At 39.6% G+C, this 18,120-nt stretch overlaps 1 protein-coding gene across 3 annotated transcripts in view; it reads left to right on the top strand.

Annotated features, from left to right (window-relative positions):
* Nucleotides 1-18,120, top strand: part of LOC111322893 (phospholipid-transporting ATPase ID) — a 49,509-nt gene that overhangs the window by 26,681 nt on the left and 4,708 nt on the right. For 2 of the 3 annotated variants that reach the window (XM_088756893.1, XM_088756891.1), the window contains 25 exons: nucleotides 240-321; nucleotides 719-777; nucleotides 2,116-2,190; nucleotides 2,606-2,730; nucleotides 3,487-3,576; nucleotides 4,312-4,366; nucleotides 5,168-5,231; nucleotides 5,868-5,984; nucleotides 7,322-7,395; nucleotides 7,850-7,945; nucleotides 8,633-8,696; nucleotides 8,838-8,917; nucleotides 9,782-9,826; nucleotides 9,919-9,975; nucleotides 10,186-10,234; nucleotides 10,822-10,892; nucleotides 10,993-11,090; nucleotides 11,787-11,823; nucleotides 11,927-12,028; nucleotides 12,232-12,271; nucleotides 14,150-14,403; nucleotides 15,457-15,507; nucleotides 15,592-15,687; nucleotides 16,625-16,712; nucleotides 16,897-16,983. In XM_088756893.1, coding sequence (XP_088613019.1) covers nucleotides 240-321; nucleotides 719-777; nucleotides 2,116-2,190; nucleotides 2,606-2,730; nucleotides 3,487-3,576; nucleotides 4,312-4,366; nucleotides 5,168-5,231; nucleotides 5,868-5,984; nucleotides 7,322-7,395; nucleotides 7,850-7,945; nucleotides 8,633-8,696; nucleotides 8,838-8,917; nucleotides 9,782-9,826; nucleotides 9,919-9,975; nucleotides 10,186-10,234; nucleotides 10,822-10,892; nucleotides 10,993-11,090; nucleotides 11,787-11,823; nucleotides 11,927-12,028; nucleotides 12,232-12,271; nucleotides 14,150-14,403; nucleotides 15,457-15,507; nucleotides 15,592-15,687; nucleotides 16,625-16,712; nucleotides 16,897-16,983 — 2,056 coding nt within the window. The remainder of the gene's footprint in view (nucleotides 1-239; nucleotides 322-718; nucleotides 778-2,115; nucleotides 2,191-2,605; nucleotides 2,731-3,486; nucleotides 3,577-4,311; nucleotides 4,367-5,167; nucleotides 5,232-5,867; nucleotides 5,985-7,321; nucleotides 7,396-7,849; nucleotides 7,946-8,632; nucleotides 8,697-8,837; nucleotides 8,918-9,781; nucleotides 9,827-9,918; nucleotides 9,976-10,185; nucleotides 10,235-10,821; nucleotides 10,893-10,992; nucleotides 11,091-11,786; nucleotides 11,824-11,926; nucleotides 12,029-12,231; nucleotides 12,272-14,149; nucleotides 14,404-15,456; nucleotides 15,508-15,591; nucleotides 15,688-16,624; nucleotides 16,713-16,896; nucleotides 16,984-18,120) is intronic. The other variant, XM_088756894.1, reaches the window with a different exon arrangement.

Below are 18,120 nucleotides of genomic sequence, written 5' to 3'. Positions count from 1 at the left end.
TGCTCATCAATGAACTCCTGTCATTGATATGATTAAGATATGGTCCCTAAATATCTTTGTTAACAATTGGCAGACATTTAAGCGCAGTGTTAGGAAATGTTAAGGTGGTGTCTGGATATGACATCAAAAGTAGGTAAAATAAAGGTATATTCATTAATGAATTAATTAGTTTTCAATTTTACAAGAAAACAACAGGGAAATTTTTTTTCAACTTGGTTGTATATGCTTGCATTTAACAGGGCTGTGTGCTGCGTAACACCAAATGGGTGTACGGTGTGGTTATATATGCTGGCCATGACACTAAACTCATGATGAACACTGGTATGTTTTAAGATAAACCCTTTCATACTCATGATATTGATATCAGTTCTATTTTCTGTCTGTCATACATTTCCTGTAAAAACAGTTCTGAGAATTTTGTGTGGACACTGACAAAAGAAAAGCTTTATAGTTGATAATCTATTTGAATGTCTGCTTGACATTGCATTGATATTGAGGGACAAATGACTTTCTACTGGTCAATCTCAGATTTGGAAGGGTAGCAGGCAGTTTTAAATAAGGCACCGTCATGCAAATTCTGTTTAATGACTAGTTACAATATTTTTTTCATTGTGCATGCAGTAACTTTTTGAGATCTTGCTTACATGAAATTCTTATCATTTAAATAATTGTTTTACAACAATATGATTTCCCAAATTTAGAATGATTTTCTTTGTAGGGGTGAGTAAATTCAAAAGAACAGGTTTGGACAAGCTCACTAACAGCCTGATCTTGTGGGTAAGTTTTCCAATAGATGCTGGTGTGCTCTTCTTTAGCTGGGCAATATATATAGTGTCCTTCAATTTGAAAAACCCTTTCTTTTGTAGGTTTGATTACCACCAGCAGTTAAAGAAATGTGCCCCTCCCCCCTCCCCAAAGACGACCTTCTTGGGAGGATCAAAACAACCAAAGTCAAGCTTATTTAGTAACCCTTTACACCCCTAAGTGCAATAATAGTAATAGTAATAATAATAATAATAATAACAATAATGATAACAACAATAACAATAACAATAACAATAATAATAATAATAATAATAATAATAATAATAAGTGCATCTAATTTTTCCCAACAGTATCATCCCTGAATCAAACATTAGGGTCGTAAGAATATACAAAATCAAGCACAACGACTATATGAAGTTCATAGAACTGAACTGCGGTTATAGAAACGTATGTGCACGATCTTCGCAGTGAAGAGCACTATTTAAGCATTAGTGTAATTTCAGAGCTGAACAAAGAGTTTCCAGCAATCTGATTGGTCGAGCGGTTTATATAAAATGTTTAACTAAAATGTTAATAAATGTTACTAAAATGTTATTAGTTTAAAAATTTCTCTGTTGTTCAGCTCTGAAATTATACTAAAACAATTATTCGCCACAGGTTCGGTGAATATTGTCGAAAAATCCCCTCAACTTCGTCTCGGGGATTATTCGACGATATTCACCTCGCCTTCGGCGAATAATTGTTAAATAGTGAAAATCAGACCTGGAAAAATTCAGGCCTGTACGGGATTTGAACCACTGACCTCTGCGATACTAGTGCAGCGCTCTACCAATTAAGCCATAGATTGAGCTAACAAGCCAACTGGGAGCAGGTCATCAAATTAGTCTGACATAAACCCATAAGATGATAAATCAAACACAACGAATATATGAAATTCATATATCTCAACTGCGGTAACGTTATAGAAACGTATGTGCACGATCCTCGCAGTGAAGAGCACTATTTAAGCAGTAGTGAAAATCAGACAAAATCAGATCACAAACCCAAGAAGCTCCTGATTGTTTAAAAAGATTCTCCCTCTTACCACCTTTGGAAATTTACAGAGAACAGTAGGGAGAGCTTGCATACTGATGTTAGGGTGTGTAGGGTTAAGCTTCCATATGCAAGTAAAAACAAGGGAAATAGACAGGAAAATAATCTATAAAATAGATCCACACTCATGCACCTTCATTTCGTCCAATAAATATTGTTGCTGTTTAGCTGGAAATAGCGCAAAATCATTCCCAAATGTTCTACAATTGCGGTCTTCTGTAAATGAAGTTCTCTTAGACAATCTTCTTTCTTTTTAAGATTGCAGCTATGTTAGGAATCATTTGCACTCTCTGTTCCATTGCAACAACAATATGGGAGGAATTATATGGAAAGGTAGCTACTCAGTATTCCGTTTTTTCATTTTAAGACAGGACAAACACTGTTAGGTAAGCTCGTATACTCATGAAATGCCTCAGGGTAAGTTAAATATATTAAATAAGGAAGTCGGTTTAGAGCCAGCCTGCGAGGAGGCCCTCCTTATTTGTACTTCGACAAGAGGGTTTCTTGGCTTTTCTTTGGGAACGTGTGAGGCCTTGAGAAAGGGGTCTAGTGCCAGACTCCCAGCAAACCTCGGCCCAACTCGTTTCAAACTTCTCGCGGGCGGGGAAATGCACGTCCTGCAGTGCTCTTGATGAGGGCCTGTTCACAGGCTAGTAGCTGACTCACCAGTTATCGCTTCGCTAATTGGATACATGGTATCAATACTTGACCAATATTGACTTGATTATTATGTTTTAAATAATTTAAGGATTTCCAAGTATATCTACCATGGGAGAGTTTCTACAAGGACAGTGTTGTTATCATTGGCATTGTTCACTGGCCATCTTTTGTCATGGTTTTGAACACCCTCATTCCTATTTCACTGTATATCAGGTAAGGTTTCTGGATATATTAGTGATGAGGCCAGGTAAAAGTAAAACCAGCTTATATTTGTTTCCAGTTTGTTTTTGCTCTTTCAGTTCACGTCTTTTTGCCATCTTGCCCTGATGAATCTTAAGTTTTAAAAGCTCAAGATGGAAAGCCATTAGCTTATGTTTTTAGTATTTTTTTTTTTTTATTTTTTTCTATTTTTTTTTACCAGAGAACGCTTTTGATCCTGGTTGCTCTTTTATTTTTGATCAATTGAGGTTTTTAAACATACTCTTTCAGGGCATTTTTTACCTGCAGGGTGAGTAGGAATGACCAAGAGGCGAGAGTACTCGCCTCCAACCCTGGGGCCCGGGTTCTATTTCCAGAACTGATGCCACGTCGTGTAGGTTTAGTTTGTCGGTGGTTTTCGTCCTTGAGCAAAAGCTTTCTCTTGAGTTCTCTAGTTTTTATCTCTTTAAAAGAACCAACACTTCAAATTCAATCTTGTCCTTGCAAAAGTGGATGTAGAGCCGCCTCGTAGATCGTAGACTACCAAGTTCCTTGCCATTTGATTATGAATTTTTAATTTATATACAGTAACATGACCAATCAGTGATTTTTTTTTTTTTTTTTGTATACCAATGATTAAGTAATCAGTGTAGTACTTGTTGAAAAGGTCAGTAACATGACCAATCAACGATTTTTTTTTTCTATACCAGTGATTAAATCATTAGTATAGCACTTGTTGAAATGGTCAACTCTTTTTTTTTTTGGTGTTAGTGTGGAAGTGATTCGCTTGGGTCAAAGTTTATGGATCAACTGGGACTGCAGTATGTATTATGAGAAGACGGACACTCCAGCTGTGGCAAGGTATTCTATAAAAAGTAGAGTACTTTTCAATTAAATCTTGTCAAACTGAAACCTAGTTCATTAGAAAAGCCAATCAGAAGAAAGGAGATTGTCACAAAGAGTCAGTGAGAACTCATATTAAAAACAAGCGCGTGACGCGGGTATGTTGGACCAGTTACAGCGAGAAGAGGATAAACAGAAGCAATCCGGGATTACTTTAGATGCTCACTTTATAATTGCCCTATATTAATGTGAACATGTCTGGCTGCTCCATGAGAACATGTTGTGCTGATAGGACTCAGTAGACTCCACCCACTCTGTCTCTTTGTCGCTTGAATCACTATGCTAGAAATAGGTAAAAAAAAAAGCCTCGCGTTATCCCAGGGAAGCGAGGTCTTCAGATCACGGAGCTCGTGCACGTCAGTTTTACCCATAGATGTCAACTCACGTGAGGGAATAGCACGGAAAGCTCAATTGAATATTCCTTAAGTGTAAGAGGTAATGTCAGTGTTTTTCAGCAGTACCGAAAAGTGTAGCCTGGAGAACAGGCGTAACTTTTTGCGTTCCACAGGCGAACGGAGACAAGCGCTAGGCGGCAAAGCGCAAATCACACGCGAGGAGAGGAGCGTGAAAAATAACGCACTTCTCCCCTCATGCGTGACTTGCACTTTTCCGCCTCGACTGGAAAACGCAAAAAAATTTACGCCTGTTCTGCAGGCTACGAAGTGCTCACTGCCATCTTCCTCTTTTTCCCAGAACAACCACCCTCAGTGAGGAACTTGGACAGATTGAATACATCTTCTCTGATAAGGTGAATTTTCGCTGCGTAAGTTTAGCTCCCAGAGTTCAAATGCTGGTCTATGTAACGTCTCATTACAAAATCCCTTAGTTGGCTAATCTGTTTTGAGGACTTCATTGTTTCAGTAAGGTCTGGCGTGGATGTTATGTCACGGTGCAGTGTTTCCATCTGAGTGTTATGTCCAGTGTAGCATATATTGTTTCAATAATGCGCAACGTATTGTTCCTATAAGGTTTGACTGCGGTGTTATGCGCCAAGTGGCATGATAATTCGATTTAAAGCCACAGTTTTACAAACTTGCCAGAGAGAAAACAATCACCTGACTTTGAATTCCTTTCTCTCTTCTAATAGTCGTTTTCGGCCTACGCTTTACGTGTTTACATCCCTGTTACCGCTTAATTCAGATTCTAGAATGATTCCTTTCGGAGATTGCTTCAAACAATTTAGAAGAGTGTATCAGACGACTTATTTACCAACAGCACGATTGAAACCTCTCAAAGGAATCGCTGAAGTACTGTAAAGCTCTCAGTAACTTTGGACTTACATGTATGATACTGCATGAACATTGGTTGAATAGTGGGCCATTTTCACATCTCTCTTGAAAGTATGAAAGTGATCGACTGGAATGTTATATCTTAACATAACCATAGTTGATCAATTAACTATGACATAACTGAGGGTATCTAATTTGTGAAGAGAATAGCGACTGCTCTTTCGGGAATTTGCTAGATAAACATCATCTAGTTTAATAAGTTGTGTATATACTCCATGAGTACGTTCTTTGTTCAGACAAAGGTTTTGTGTTCTGTTTAGACTGGAACACTGACGCAGAATGTGATGACGTTTAAGAAATGTTCCATAAATGGTAGACTCTATGGTTAGTGGATTTAGCTTTACTAATTATGTACTGAATGTATTGACCGATAATTTACCAAAGTATCAGGTAGAGGCTAGCACCGTGGACTCCGAATCAAGAAGGCTGGAAGACACATCACCCCCACAAAGCCTCTCTTCAGTTAGGAGTACAACTGGGATCGGGGAATTGTCAGAAACTTGCTGAAATGGGGATGGGAGGGGGGACTGGGTGAGTAGGGGGGCGACTGGGCGAGGAGGGGGGCGACTGGGTGAGGAGGAGGGGACTAGGTGAAGAGAGGGGCGACTGGGTGAGGAGGGGGGCGACTGGGTGAGGAGGGGGGGACTGGGTGAGGAGGGGGGCGACTGGGCGAGGAGGGGAGCCAGTACTTGTCGCTTTACGCTCCAGAACTCGAGATTAGTTTTTGCCAGATGGGCTACGAGGTTGAGAAGAATAATTAACGATCTTAACTTTGTTCAAGAAATGAGTTGAAAAATTAGTTTCTTGTGAGGAATAACATTCTTATTCAACAACAAGGTATAAAAACATTTTCTAATAAATTAATGATTTAAGACTTATATAATTGTTTTAAATAAACGGAAAATAATACATAACCCAGTCACTACTAAAGCAAAATTGATCGTTATGTAATTGCGGTAGGAGAACCTCCTGATCGGTCTTCTTCTGGCAAACGGCACCCTTCTATGCACATGGCGCACAACTCTTGCCAGTTTCATAGCTGCTTCTTTGATTGTCCGCTGCACAACACTTCTCGACGTATGTATGAATCTTTTTAATCGCTGTTCTGTCTTCCTGTGCGCTAACAGCTTTCACAAAACTGGGTTACGTGGCGTAAGTTGGGTTACCACTTGACTGCTCCTTCGATCTTGTATTGATTTATCGGAAGAAACAATAACTTCCAACAAGTATTGTGTATTTCTTGTGCACTCGATGAAATCGTTCGAGGACGCGATTCTACCTCGCGGTTTGTTGTTGATGATCAGTGTTGCTTAAAGCTTAAATGATCTTTAAGAGGAATTGTACAATCCTTGCCTCTGTTAGTTCTTACACGATACTCGATCAGTTGAAATGTCTACCTGTGACGACCTGTGAATCTCAAATAGGAGGCGGAGGGGGGGGGGGGGGGGGTAGAGGGTCCGCTGTAATGGTCGTGGCGTGGTGGATGTCGGAGAAAAACCCAAAGCATTTCGAGGTTCTTGGACTTCGTTGCAAGGCGTTCATTTCTGCATTAATAGTTGATAGAACGCACTGTCGCGGTCTTCCATTTTGTGTTAGAATGATTCACACTATGTAGAGTTGTTAAGGTACACCTAAGAGAGGTGATGAGTTCAGGGTTACCATCCTTGTTGTGGACTTTAATCTGACATCTGTGTTGTGGACAACAATTACCTTGACACTTCCAGAGCCTGTTTTGAAAAAGCTGTTAGTTCACACGGTCACGAAATAACATTCTCATACTTCAGGCTCTAACTTACTCATAATCTGTTTTATAAACTGAATAAAGGCTGATAGTTTCTAAAGAAACTGTTTGGCGCTGCGTCGGTGGGGGTAACGAAATAATTTGAATATATCAACAAAGTTGAAATGGTAAATTGGCCACCGTTACGGTTATAAAAGCTGACGTTTCGAGCGTTAACCCTTTGTCGGAGCTGTTTAATTTTGAATACTCGTCTTCAAAAAAATTCAAAACTAAACTTGCTTAAAGCAATCTCAGTAGCTGCTGTTTCTTCCTTTTGACTATGAAAATAAAGATTGATAAAGACCACATTGTTGTTATCTTATTTTGACAGTTTTAACGATCATACTCTTGTCTGTTTATGAAACCTTTTAATCGTTACGAAAGGTCAATGAATTTTTTTGTTTTAATAAACCCTTTAAACTTGAAGATTGATTAGCGTCTAATTTCTCAATACACATCATCCTTGAATCACACACTAAGGTCACGAGAATAAAGGAAATTGTCACTAACTAAAGAAGCTCTTGATTGTTAAACAAGTTCTCCTTAGCAGCACCTAAGGAAATGTAAAGAGAACCGTATGGAGAATTGCGTGGAAAGGGCGTAAAGGATTAATCATTTTATTTCTTCTGTTTAGGTCACGTAGAGGGCGAGAGTGCCGGAGATCCTGAAGAAACTCTGGTCAGCTCCGTATCCATCAGAGAAGAAGGGGTAACATATAAACTTTAGAGACGCGACTTTTCAAGACCAATTACAAGGCGCAGCAGACTAAAGGCGGGGTCCGACGGGACAAATTGAAACAAAAATTTTCGCTCAACTGTATCAAAGTTTGGTAGAATGTTGAACGAGTCTTATTTTTGGGTAAAATCGCTCAAAAAGTAATCAACAACATTAGTGCTTTGTGCAACAATTTGTGCACTAAAAGGAGTTGTAGGTTTCCTCATCTACTGATCCCGTTTTGACACCAAACAAAATCAGTGATTGACACTCTGTGATAAAACCGCTTCACTCACACTCTGGATATTATCTACGTGTTGTACTGTACTCTAAAGGATCGAATGCTTTTTCCAGTAATGACTTCAAAGAAGTATTTGGGGATGATAACGTCGTAAAGATTAACTGTCAGAAGAAGCAATTTTTTTCAGTTAAACTTTTTATTACTCAGGCACCAGATGTGGACTTATCCAAGAATCCCTACACTGATGGGAAATTTAAATTTAATGATCAAGCTTTGCTGGATGAAATAAACTTGGGAAACAAGGTGACTATGTAATATCTCGTATTGATTTTACTGTAAAAAAAAAAAGGTGTCACTCTCTCTTTAGGTAACATCAACGTTCATTTGAAAAATGACATTTTCTAAGTGCGTATTGTATTCATGTGGGATTAAATGTGATAAAGGAAGAATAAGTTACTTGGAATGAAATGTGTAATCCAGGTTATTACTGGATGAGGAGAGTTTCGGCTTCCAAGAACAGTGGGTATTATAATGAAGAATCGTTTTGGCCGTTAATCAGGTCCAGACGTTGAAAGAAATTATAATGGTCGGTGTATTTGACAAGAGTTAGTCCACTCCTCACAAGTGCGTGCTTACAAGTTACGTTGCCCTGGTCTTATTCAACTCTGAAAGTATTGTAAATTACTTTTGCTTTCTTCTATAACCTTTGGAACCCAAAAATCTTTGCTTTCGAGTGACACAACTAAGTGCCCCCTCTCACGGGAGGGAACCGTCTTGGCCAGAATCAGTTATGCCAGGTCTTTGAACAAACCCGTTCCGATCCATTTTTGGATTATTCTCAAACGCTGATAATAAAAATTTGGTAATAAAACGCTGATAATAAAAATTACACTGACAATAATATCGGAGTTAATGTAGTCTGCGACAGAATCAGCTGTAGACGCAGTTGTATTTATGGCTGCCAATATTAACATCCGTTTCTTTTTTTAGGAGTGCCATGAGCTGTTCCGGTTATTAGCCGTCTGTCACACGGTTATGGTGGAGCGAGACAATGGTACGTTTTATGGAAAACTCTTCTTCCTTGGTTATTAAAATTACTTTGTACAATCAGGCCATTCTCTCCATTTACACATGTAGCAAATCTCCTAGGATAACGCCTTCTACTGTATTTTTACTCAATTTTTTGTTCTGGTAGGTAATTTGGAATATCAGGCCCAGTCTCCCGACGAAGCGGCTCTTGTGACGGCTGCAAGAAACTTCGGATTCACCTTTTTGGTAACAAACTGTTAGCTATTTAATCCAACCGTAGTAGTAAAATTCTACTGGCAGGGCTGTTGCCAGCATAAGTGTCGTTTCTGTTTCTATTGACCAACCGTTAGTCACCTATGCTAGGCGGGCGTCACGTGGGAAAAAGGAGCAGAGGGGGTGCGGTTGCGAAAGGGGTTTGGTTGTGAAAAGGGTGTGGTTGTGGAAGGGGTGTGGCTGTGAAAGGGTGCGATTATCGTTGGGCTTTGTCTTATTTGGTTTTGTTTGTTGCTTTTTCGCTCCTCGTGTCCTCGTGCGAGCCCTCTAAGCTAAAAAGAAACGGAAACGACTGCCAGTAAGTTTGAGGAATTCAAAGAATTATTTCCAGTTTGACCCGTTCACTCCCAAGATCACTTTCGTGATTTCCTTACTGTCTACCATCCAATTCGTATGATGTTAGCTCGGAGAATTTGGCATTGGTTCAACTAATAACCCCCTAATGACATTTTTCCTTATTCTCATCACATGTCTGCTTGATATTCTATTGACATTGTCAGGAGAAATCCTGTCTTGGTCACTCATGCGAGATTAAGGGATGAGATACCTGTTTGCCACCGTTGATTTCAGCGAGAAAAGGTTGATCAAAGTTTCGAACACATAAAGTATTTGGAGCACTTGTATCCTCATCAAATATGACAGCAATAAAATTCAGCATGTGGTCTTGACTGTAGCAAATGATATCATATCTGAATTACACTTTGAGGTTAAATGAAAGGAAAGTTTTCACGCACGAAAGCTTTCTGGATGGCACAGGACTTGAAAAGAAATATTTATGATTTTTATTTGGCACTAGATTGATTAATCAATCCGGGATGAATTTTTTTCTTTCTCCAGGAACGTTCACCGACCACTCTAACGATTGACGTATTAAGAGAGGAGGTCAGTTGAACATCCTGTTTGAATTTCTAGAAAGGTGGCTGATTTGATATCCCCTTTTAAGTTTCTCAGTATTTTTCATTTTAAAATTGCAGGAGATCTATGAGTTGCTTGCCATTCTTGATTTCAACAATGAACGGAAGCGAATGTCGGTAAGTGGATTTCAAAGATGCAGCAATTTATGTTGTGACAAAATTACAACAGAAGGAGATCACAAGGCATAAGCGCCTTAATGACACACAAGAACAAAGCTGGAAAACTACTTTTAAGTAATTAAAATTTGCAGGCTTTTTATCTTGTTGTGGTCAGGTATATGTTACGGTACTTACTAATCGAGTATGAATTTTGACCATTTTATTTAGGTTATTGTACGGCGAAACGACCAAATAAAGCTCTACTGTAAAGGCGCCGGTTAGTAGTCGTCAACTGTGATATGCGACTTGTTATTTCATCGCTAAATGTAGTTTTTTTTTTCTTCTTCTTTTCGTTGTTCTGTTAATGAACGCTTGAAACCAAATTGTTGGAAAGGGATCAGAAAAATTACCAAATCGTGTAATGGTCCCGTATTTTTGTGCTGTGATCCCCTTTCTTTGCTGACCCACCCACGTTCCTCCTTACCCTCTCTGAACTAAACTGACCTAAATCGGTCGGTTACTTTGGTCAGATTTGAAGTTTACTGTTCAGCTTTTTGGGGGGAGACCTGTTTTTTAATTCAAACCAGGTAAAAGTTTCAAACATCGCCTCGCTCGTGGGTATAATTTCAAGTTCCAGAGAACTTGACGTCATGTAGCTGTCTTGACAAAGTTCATCGACTTGTTACTTCTTAGGAACTGTTATGTGTTATTTGTAAATCGGTACTTCAGAAGCTTTACTGCTTTGGCTTAGAGACTTGTTTGTAAGAAACGGAACTGTTCTTTTTATAATGAACATGATTTCATCTTTAAACAGTTCTGTGCAAGGAGAAGAAAATCTAGATTTACGAACTGTTTGTCTTTCAGATACCATTGTGTACGAACTTCTAGACCAATCCTGTAAACCGCTCATGACGAAAACAATGCAGCATTTGAACGTAAGTGCCTAATATGCCTTGATCGGAAAGCCACCCGTGTTTTTGTGACCAAGTCGGTCTTATTTTAACACTACCCAGTTCACATGCTACTTTTTTCCAGGTGTTTGCAGCGGAAGGTTTGCGTACTCTGGTAACAGCTTACAAAGACATACCTCTCGACGTGTACAAGGAATGGGAGGCCCGGTATAAGGAGGCGAGGTACGAGTGATTTGTATGGGCGTGGTCTTGCTGTTTGTGTTTATTAATGGACACACCAAAGATGTAGATCAACAGTGGAACATTTTACTCGCTCTGCGTTGCGTATTATATTTAACAGTGAAACTTTTTAAATCGAACATTCATCAGGCGAACCTCGCTAATGTCTGTTAATTTCAGGGTTAGCATCTCTTTATTGTGTGGCTAGGCTCGATTTCCGCCCCTCTCTCGATTCTGCTCTTTTTCGTTCCTTCCCGAGACGATTCTCTTTGAGGAGCAGCGCGGGCTCCGGATTCCGAACAGCGGATGGTAGTCGGGCCCACTCTCCAGCCTTCCTGTGCTTAACCCTTTCAGTAACAAAATCTAAACAGCAATTCTCCGCACTGTCTGTCACACATTTCATATCACTGTAGCACTGAGAATGTAGTGCTACGTTACCCAATATCCTCTGCTTGATGTTTTCCTCTCTTGTCATCACCTTTCTTCTATAAATTTATTGATATTTTGGGAAGAAATACCTTTTCAGTCACTCCTGGGGGTGAAAGAGCTAGCTGACATTTTTATTTATAGCCGAGGTTATCCTTGACAGCTGCCATAAACTCACTTCAATACTAAGTGATCTTTTCTTTAATTTATAAATCTTTTCAGTCATATATAGGATTATGTTTTCTCTAACATTATTTATCTTTCTCCCTTCAGTATGGCCATGGAAAATAGGGACGAGCTCGTTCAAAAGGCGAGTAGACTTAAAATAACTTGTGACTTAAGTTCCAGAAGAGTTTATTGACCTATATAACTTTTTTAACTTTTTAATTTTTTTTTTTTATTTTTACAAACAGGCCTATGAGGAAATTGAACAGAACTTAACACTGATCGGTGCAACGGCGATTGAGGATAAACTTCAAGATGATGTCCCAGATACGATCGCAACTTTAGCTGAGGTATGTACTTTGAGTGTAAAAGATGTCTTGTTCAATAATTTAACACAATGACACGGTCAGAGCTCGTACCCAGACCCCTCGTTGTGGAGTCCAACGTATTAACCATCCTCCCACTTCAATCTTAATAGGTTCAGTGCTAAGTGTATTGATCAGTCACTCACTTATCAGTTCTGGCTAACAGCTTTTTCTCTCGTTTTCAACAGGCAAATATCAAGATTTGGGTTTTGACAGGTGATAAAGTTGGTAAGTGCAATATGCATGTTTATTACACGACTCGGGCAGTCAGAGGGCCAATAACTAAAATCAACCAATCAAAATGCTCTATTGCTGGTCAATATTCTCTCAGTATTGGACCGGGCACTGTCCCGAATGGTCCCGAATGGTCCCGAATGATACCGCACTTGTTTCCCTTTGAACTTCAGTCGTATAATAAATCTCTTATTAACCAAGCCTGCTCGGGACCGTACTGGAAGAATATCGGCCCTCGGTCTTTTTTGTACGGACCTCGCTGCGCTCGGTCCGTACTGTCAAGACCTCGGGCCGATATTCTCCCAGTACGACCCTCGCGCTTGGTTAATAAGATATATTTCTTCTCTGAGAGATACCGAACATGACATTGACAGACAGATACCTCAGAGACTGGACTGTTCTCTACGCTGGTCATTCTTAGATTCTCTGAACAACTTTAGCATAAGCATCATTGGTATTCAGATTAGGCCGTAGTGTTTTACTCTGCGGATAGGCGATCTGTGTGTTTTGCGATGACAAGTTTTTGCGGTTCAAGATAGCCAAAATTTCATTTGGTGACTAATGTGTTGCGAATTCCTGTTTAAGTAGAATATAAACGTGTAAAGATAGATATGCGTTATTGACCATGCGTGAGGTCAAGATGGCTGGATATTGGCCGAGGGCTTTTTTTTTAATGTTTTTATGGACCGAGACGTCCATAAAAATGCAGAGGTCCATAAAAACGCTAAAAAAGAACGAGACTAATATCCAGCCATCTGGGCCGAACAGGCTTGGTCAATAAAGGATTTAGTATTTAGCAAAATTTTTTTCGATATATCAAGAATTAGGAATGAATTGTTTACTTCGAGAGCCAGAAAAGAAATCGAACAGTGTTTGTAGCGCAATAAGCCCATGAGAGTTGTTTAATGATTTCTCTGTTCCTCGCCTTTTTTTTTTATTGCCAAAAAATTAGGAACTTTGTTAGTTCGCTCTGCGCAATCTTTTTCTTGCGCGGAATCAAGGCGGGCGATCCCGAGCGGGCAAGATGAGTCCATCTTGCTCGCTGGGGTAGCCATTAACTGAGAACACGGGATTAGCTTCATATTGCCCACGTTCGCTGCCGGCTTTATAATAAGTAATTTTATAACTTGCTGAATGGGACACGCCCTACTCAGGCTTGGTCACGCCCTACTCACGCCCTACTCACGCCCTACTCACGCCGTACAGGCTTAGTCAATAAAGGATTTAGTATTTAGCAAAATTTTTTTCGATATATCAAGAATTAGGAATGAATTGTTTACTTCGAGAGCCAGTAAAGAAATCGAACAGTGTTTGTAGCGCAATAAGCCCATGAGAGTTGTTTAATGATTTCTCTGTTCCTCGCCTTTTTTTTTATTGCCAAAAATTAGGAACTTTGTTAGTTCGCTCTGCGCAATCTTTTTCTTGCGCGGAATCAAGGCGGGCGATCCCGAGCGGGCAAGATGAGTCCATCTTGCTCGCTGGTGTAGCCATTCAGAACACGGGATTAGCTTCATATTGCCCACGTTCGCTGCCGGCTTTATAATAAGTAATTTTATAACTTGCTGAATGGGACACGCCCTACTCGTCAGAGACTTCTCATAAAATTAGTTTAAATCTTAGAACCTAATTGCCCAAAAGCCGAGATTCAAACAAAAAGCCTTCCCTTACCCTCAGTGTAGTCCTTTGGAGTTTCAAATTGGATAAAAGGTAGTAAATTTGTGCAGTCTTATATTTTACGGAACTTTTTTCCTTGGGAGATTATTTGTACGGATCAAGGGCAATGCGCCGCAAGAATGATACCTGTAAAATTTTCATGCTACAAGGCAGTTTTAATGAAAATTTGAACCCAGTTTCCTTTTTCTTGTTCAACAGAAACAGCCATCAATATTGGCTACTCGTGTCATCTGTTGACAGATGATATGACCGAAGTGTTTACAATTGATGGAGAATCTCTGGAGTCTGTCCAAAAGGCGATAACCGAATGTAAGAACAAGATTACGGGCGGAGCAGGATTGGGAGCACCAATCTGTAGATTTCAAAGTAAAGAAAACAGCCTTAAAGATGTAGAAGTTGAAGTTATATCGTACAAGGATAACTATTTGGGCGAGAAATCAGCCGCTGTACAGGTAGGAAAAGAGAAAATACGCTACAAGAGTGCCCCTAGAATGAGCCAATAGTTTTAGTGGTATGATCTCACTTACCTCCGCTTTATAGAGGTTTCGCCCCATCAAACACAACATGCTCCCACCCTCTCAAACAGATCTTTCAAAGTCTTCAACATGTTTCCTTACGGCAAAACATGGGCAAACTTGACTGATGTATCTGATGTGGCGAACTAGAAGAAAAAAAACATCCATAAGCCACAGGAATCAGTGATAGTAATTTCTCCTTACAATATCACCCCTGAATCAAACATTAAGGTCACGAGAATAAAGGAAATGATCAACAACCGAAGAAGCTCTTGATGTTTTCACAAATTCTCTTCGTCGGCACCTTAGGAAATAAAGGCTGATAGTTTCGAAAGAAACTGTTTGAGGCTGCGTCGGTGGGAGTAACAAATAATTTGGATATATCAACAAAGTTGAAATGGTAAATTGGCCACCGTAACGGTTACAAAAGCTGACGTTTCGAGCGTTAGCCCTTCGTCGGAGCTCCGACGAAGGGCTAACGCTCCGACGAAGGGCTAACGCTCCGACGAAGGGCTAACGCTCCGACGAAGGGCTAACGCTCCGACGAAGGGCTAACGCTCGAAACGTCAGCTTTTGTAACCGTTACGGTGGCCAATTTACCATTTCAACTTTGTTGATATATCCAAATTATTACCTTAGGAAATACATAAAGAACAGTATGGAGAATAAGCATACTGATGTTAGCGTGCAAAGGGTTAAGCCAGATAGCTACCACGTTGATTGGCTCAAAGGTTCACCTTTGCCCCAGCCTGCAGAGAGAATCTCTGATAGTTCTACATCCTTTTTAGTAAGAATTCTTAACCGATGTGTTTGGGGTTGCGAAAGTTTTAATGAATGATCGGAAAGGGTTAACTGTTGAGGACACTGAGATCAAAATTCCATTCAAAAGCTACAGGAATTCTCCTCCTGGAGACAAATTAGTAGGGATTAGCAGATTTAGCTGCTTTATATTCTTCCTTATTTTTGCTTTACTTTTACACTTTTATACAGGCGCCCAAAAAGGAGCAAACCTTTGGACTGGTTATTCCTGGAAAAAGTTTAGTGAGTAAACCAGACTTAATTCCCTTTTGAAAGACGCGTTACCCTTTGACTTCACGATATTTTGTTTAAACTGTTCTTTTGCAGGCTTTTGCTCTTCATGAAAGTTTAGAGAAAGAATTCCTGGCCTTGGCATGCCTTTGTAAAGCGGTTATTTGTTGTAGGGTCACGCCACTTCAAAAGGTATATACTTTGACCACGTTTCTGTTTCTGTCTGTTTTCGGTCGTTCTCGGCTTCCGCCGGTAATTCAATTGAGGCCTTTGACTAGTAGCTACTGTCGGGATAGTTATGGCAGAAAGACGCGAAATAAATATCCTATATTAGTATATACTAAAACAGTGGATAGCATTGAAGGCGCGCTCTGATTGGTTAGTCAAACTCCGAATATCCTTTGCTATTCACCTCCGAGCAACTCGGGAAAAAATAGCGTCCCGGTTTGCATCCGTGACAAGCGAAGAAATCACTCAAATTAACGACGGTGGTGTATATTATCTCACTGTTTTAGTATATACTAAAACAACTATTCACCTCAGTGTCGGTGGTTAGCGGTGGATATTTACCTCGCCGCTTCGCGGCTCGGTAAATATCCACCACTAGCCACCTCCACTTCGGTGAATAGTTGTTAACTATCCTTGCGGTTTTAAAATCAATTTGTAGCCGGAGACCTTTACAACTGGTGTATATTCGTCTTTCTTTTTTTTTTTTTTTTTACCGTATAATCGAATTTCTATTCGCAGAGGGGTTAGTTCTCTCTTGCGTGAACTCCGATTCTCTAACGAGACGGCATAATACTGAAGTGTAAACTAAATATCAAGTCGTTTAATAACTTTTTGGCGGAAAGAAACTGCACGGGTACCACAGCACTTCTCTTTTTTTTTTTTTAACCCATTTATTCCCAAGAGTGACTAAGATAGAATTATCAAGCAGGCAAGTGGTGAGAACAAGGAAAATATCAATTAAGAGATTATTGGTGGATCCGATACCTAATTCTCCGAACAAACATCATGAGGATTGTATAGTAAACAGTGAGGAGAATTGCTAATGAGATCTTGGGAGTAAAAGTATTGTAAACTCTTCGAACGTAACGGACAGGGCGACCATGCTGCATTTTTCTTGCAGGCCCTGGTTGTTCATTTGGTCAAAGACAATCTACAAGCTGTGACCTTAGCTATTGGAGATGGAGCCAATGACGTTAGTATGATTAAAGGTACGGCTATCTTGGATTTGATGTAGTACTCTACGCGTTGGAGTAGTACGTTGGTAGTGGGATAGCTATCTTAAACAACAGAATGGTGAATCCTGTGTACGCAATTTACCCCCACTCTCGGTGCCTATTTTTCTCTACAATTTATCCCCACTCTCACTGCGTTTTTTTCTCTTTTCCATTGCAGCTGCCCATATAGGAGTTGGAATAAGCGGTCAGGAAGGAATGCAAGCCGTGCTGGCGAGTGACTTCTCCTTCGCGCAATTTAAATATCCTTTTACATCTGAGGAGTAGTACTACAAGGTCACACTTTTTTGTGTAGAGGTTTCTGTTCGCGCACTCTCTCACGGTTGGATCTCTTGCGTCACGTCAAGACGATTGCGTCTGATTTTGGATTAGTCAGGCTAATTTGAAAAAGTTTTCATTCGCCTACGTTACAATAAACCAAAGTGAAAAGCAACAACGTGAAAAGCAACAACATCTTTATTTATAATCACAATTTGACTTCTAGATTAAGACTACCTGCAATATAGCGAAGCTAATCGAGGCAGGTAGTATGAGAAACGTGTCAATTACATTTTAAAAATAACATTATTCTAATGACAAAAAATAAATAACAATTACAAAGGTACAGATGTCAATTACAAAAGTGAATACAAAAATATAGGTATACTAATTACGAAGCCACGAGCACATAATTAAAAACAGGAAAAGCTCAAAATACTCTTTACTTTAACGAAATCTAGTTTCATGTCATTTCATTTATTAATGTATCAATATCAGGATAAGAATCCTGGTTTAGAAGGATTTGAAGTACAGATTCGGTTGTTTTTTTCTTGAAACTATATTTTGGGAGCTGTCTCAAAACAACAGGAATACAGTTCCAAATTTTTGCGCCCATAGAGGAAAAAGAATTCTTATAGTGATTTAGTCGAGAGTAGTTTATATAGAAGTTACCAGCGGTAGATGAACGTGTGTTATAATGATGAGCATCTTTAATGGGTCTAAAGAGAGCAGAAATGTTAGATGGCACGACTTTGTTATAGACATCATGCATTAAGATAGAGTAATTTTTAAAGTAGATTAAAGGTAAAGGCAGAATATTGGTAGAGATAAAAAGTGGAACAGCATGAACATTTAACTTAGAGAAAGTCATCAAGCAGACTACCCGTTTTTGAAGGAGTATCTTGTCTAGGTACGTTTTGGCTGCCTGTCCCCAGGCAGTAAGGCCATAGGAGATATATGGAAAAATAAGAGATCTGTATATATTAATCAAAGTCACGAAGGGAGTGAAATGCCCTAATCTGAGAAGCATCGGAACTTAGGGAATCTTACACAGATTATAGAAATAGAGATAAGACTTAAGTGAAACAACCTAAAACGTTGGAGAAACGACCAGTGAGACGTTAGC

This window comes from Stylophora pistillata, chromosome 4 (genome assembly GCF_964205215.1).
Source record: "Stylophora pistillata chromosome 4, jaStyPist1.2, whole genome shotgun sequence".
In the NCBI taxonomy this organism is placed as follows: Eukaryota; Metazoa; Cnidaria; class Anthozoa; order Scleractinia; family Pocilloporidae; genus Stylophora; species Stylophora pistillata.
The sequence above is the reverse complement of the archived record's forward strand: the minus strand, read 5'-3'. Positions and strand labels throughout refer to the sequence as shown.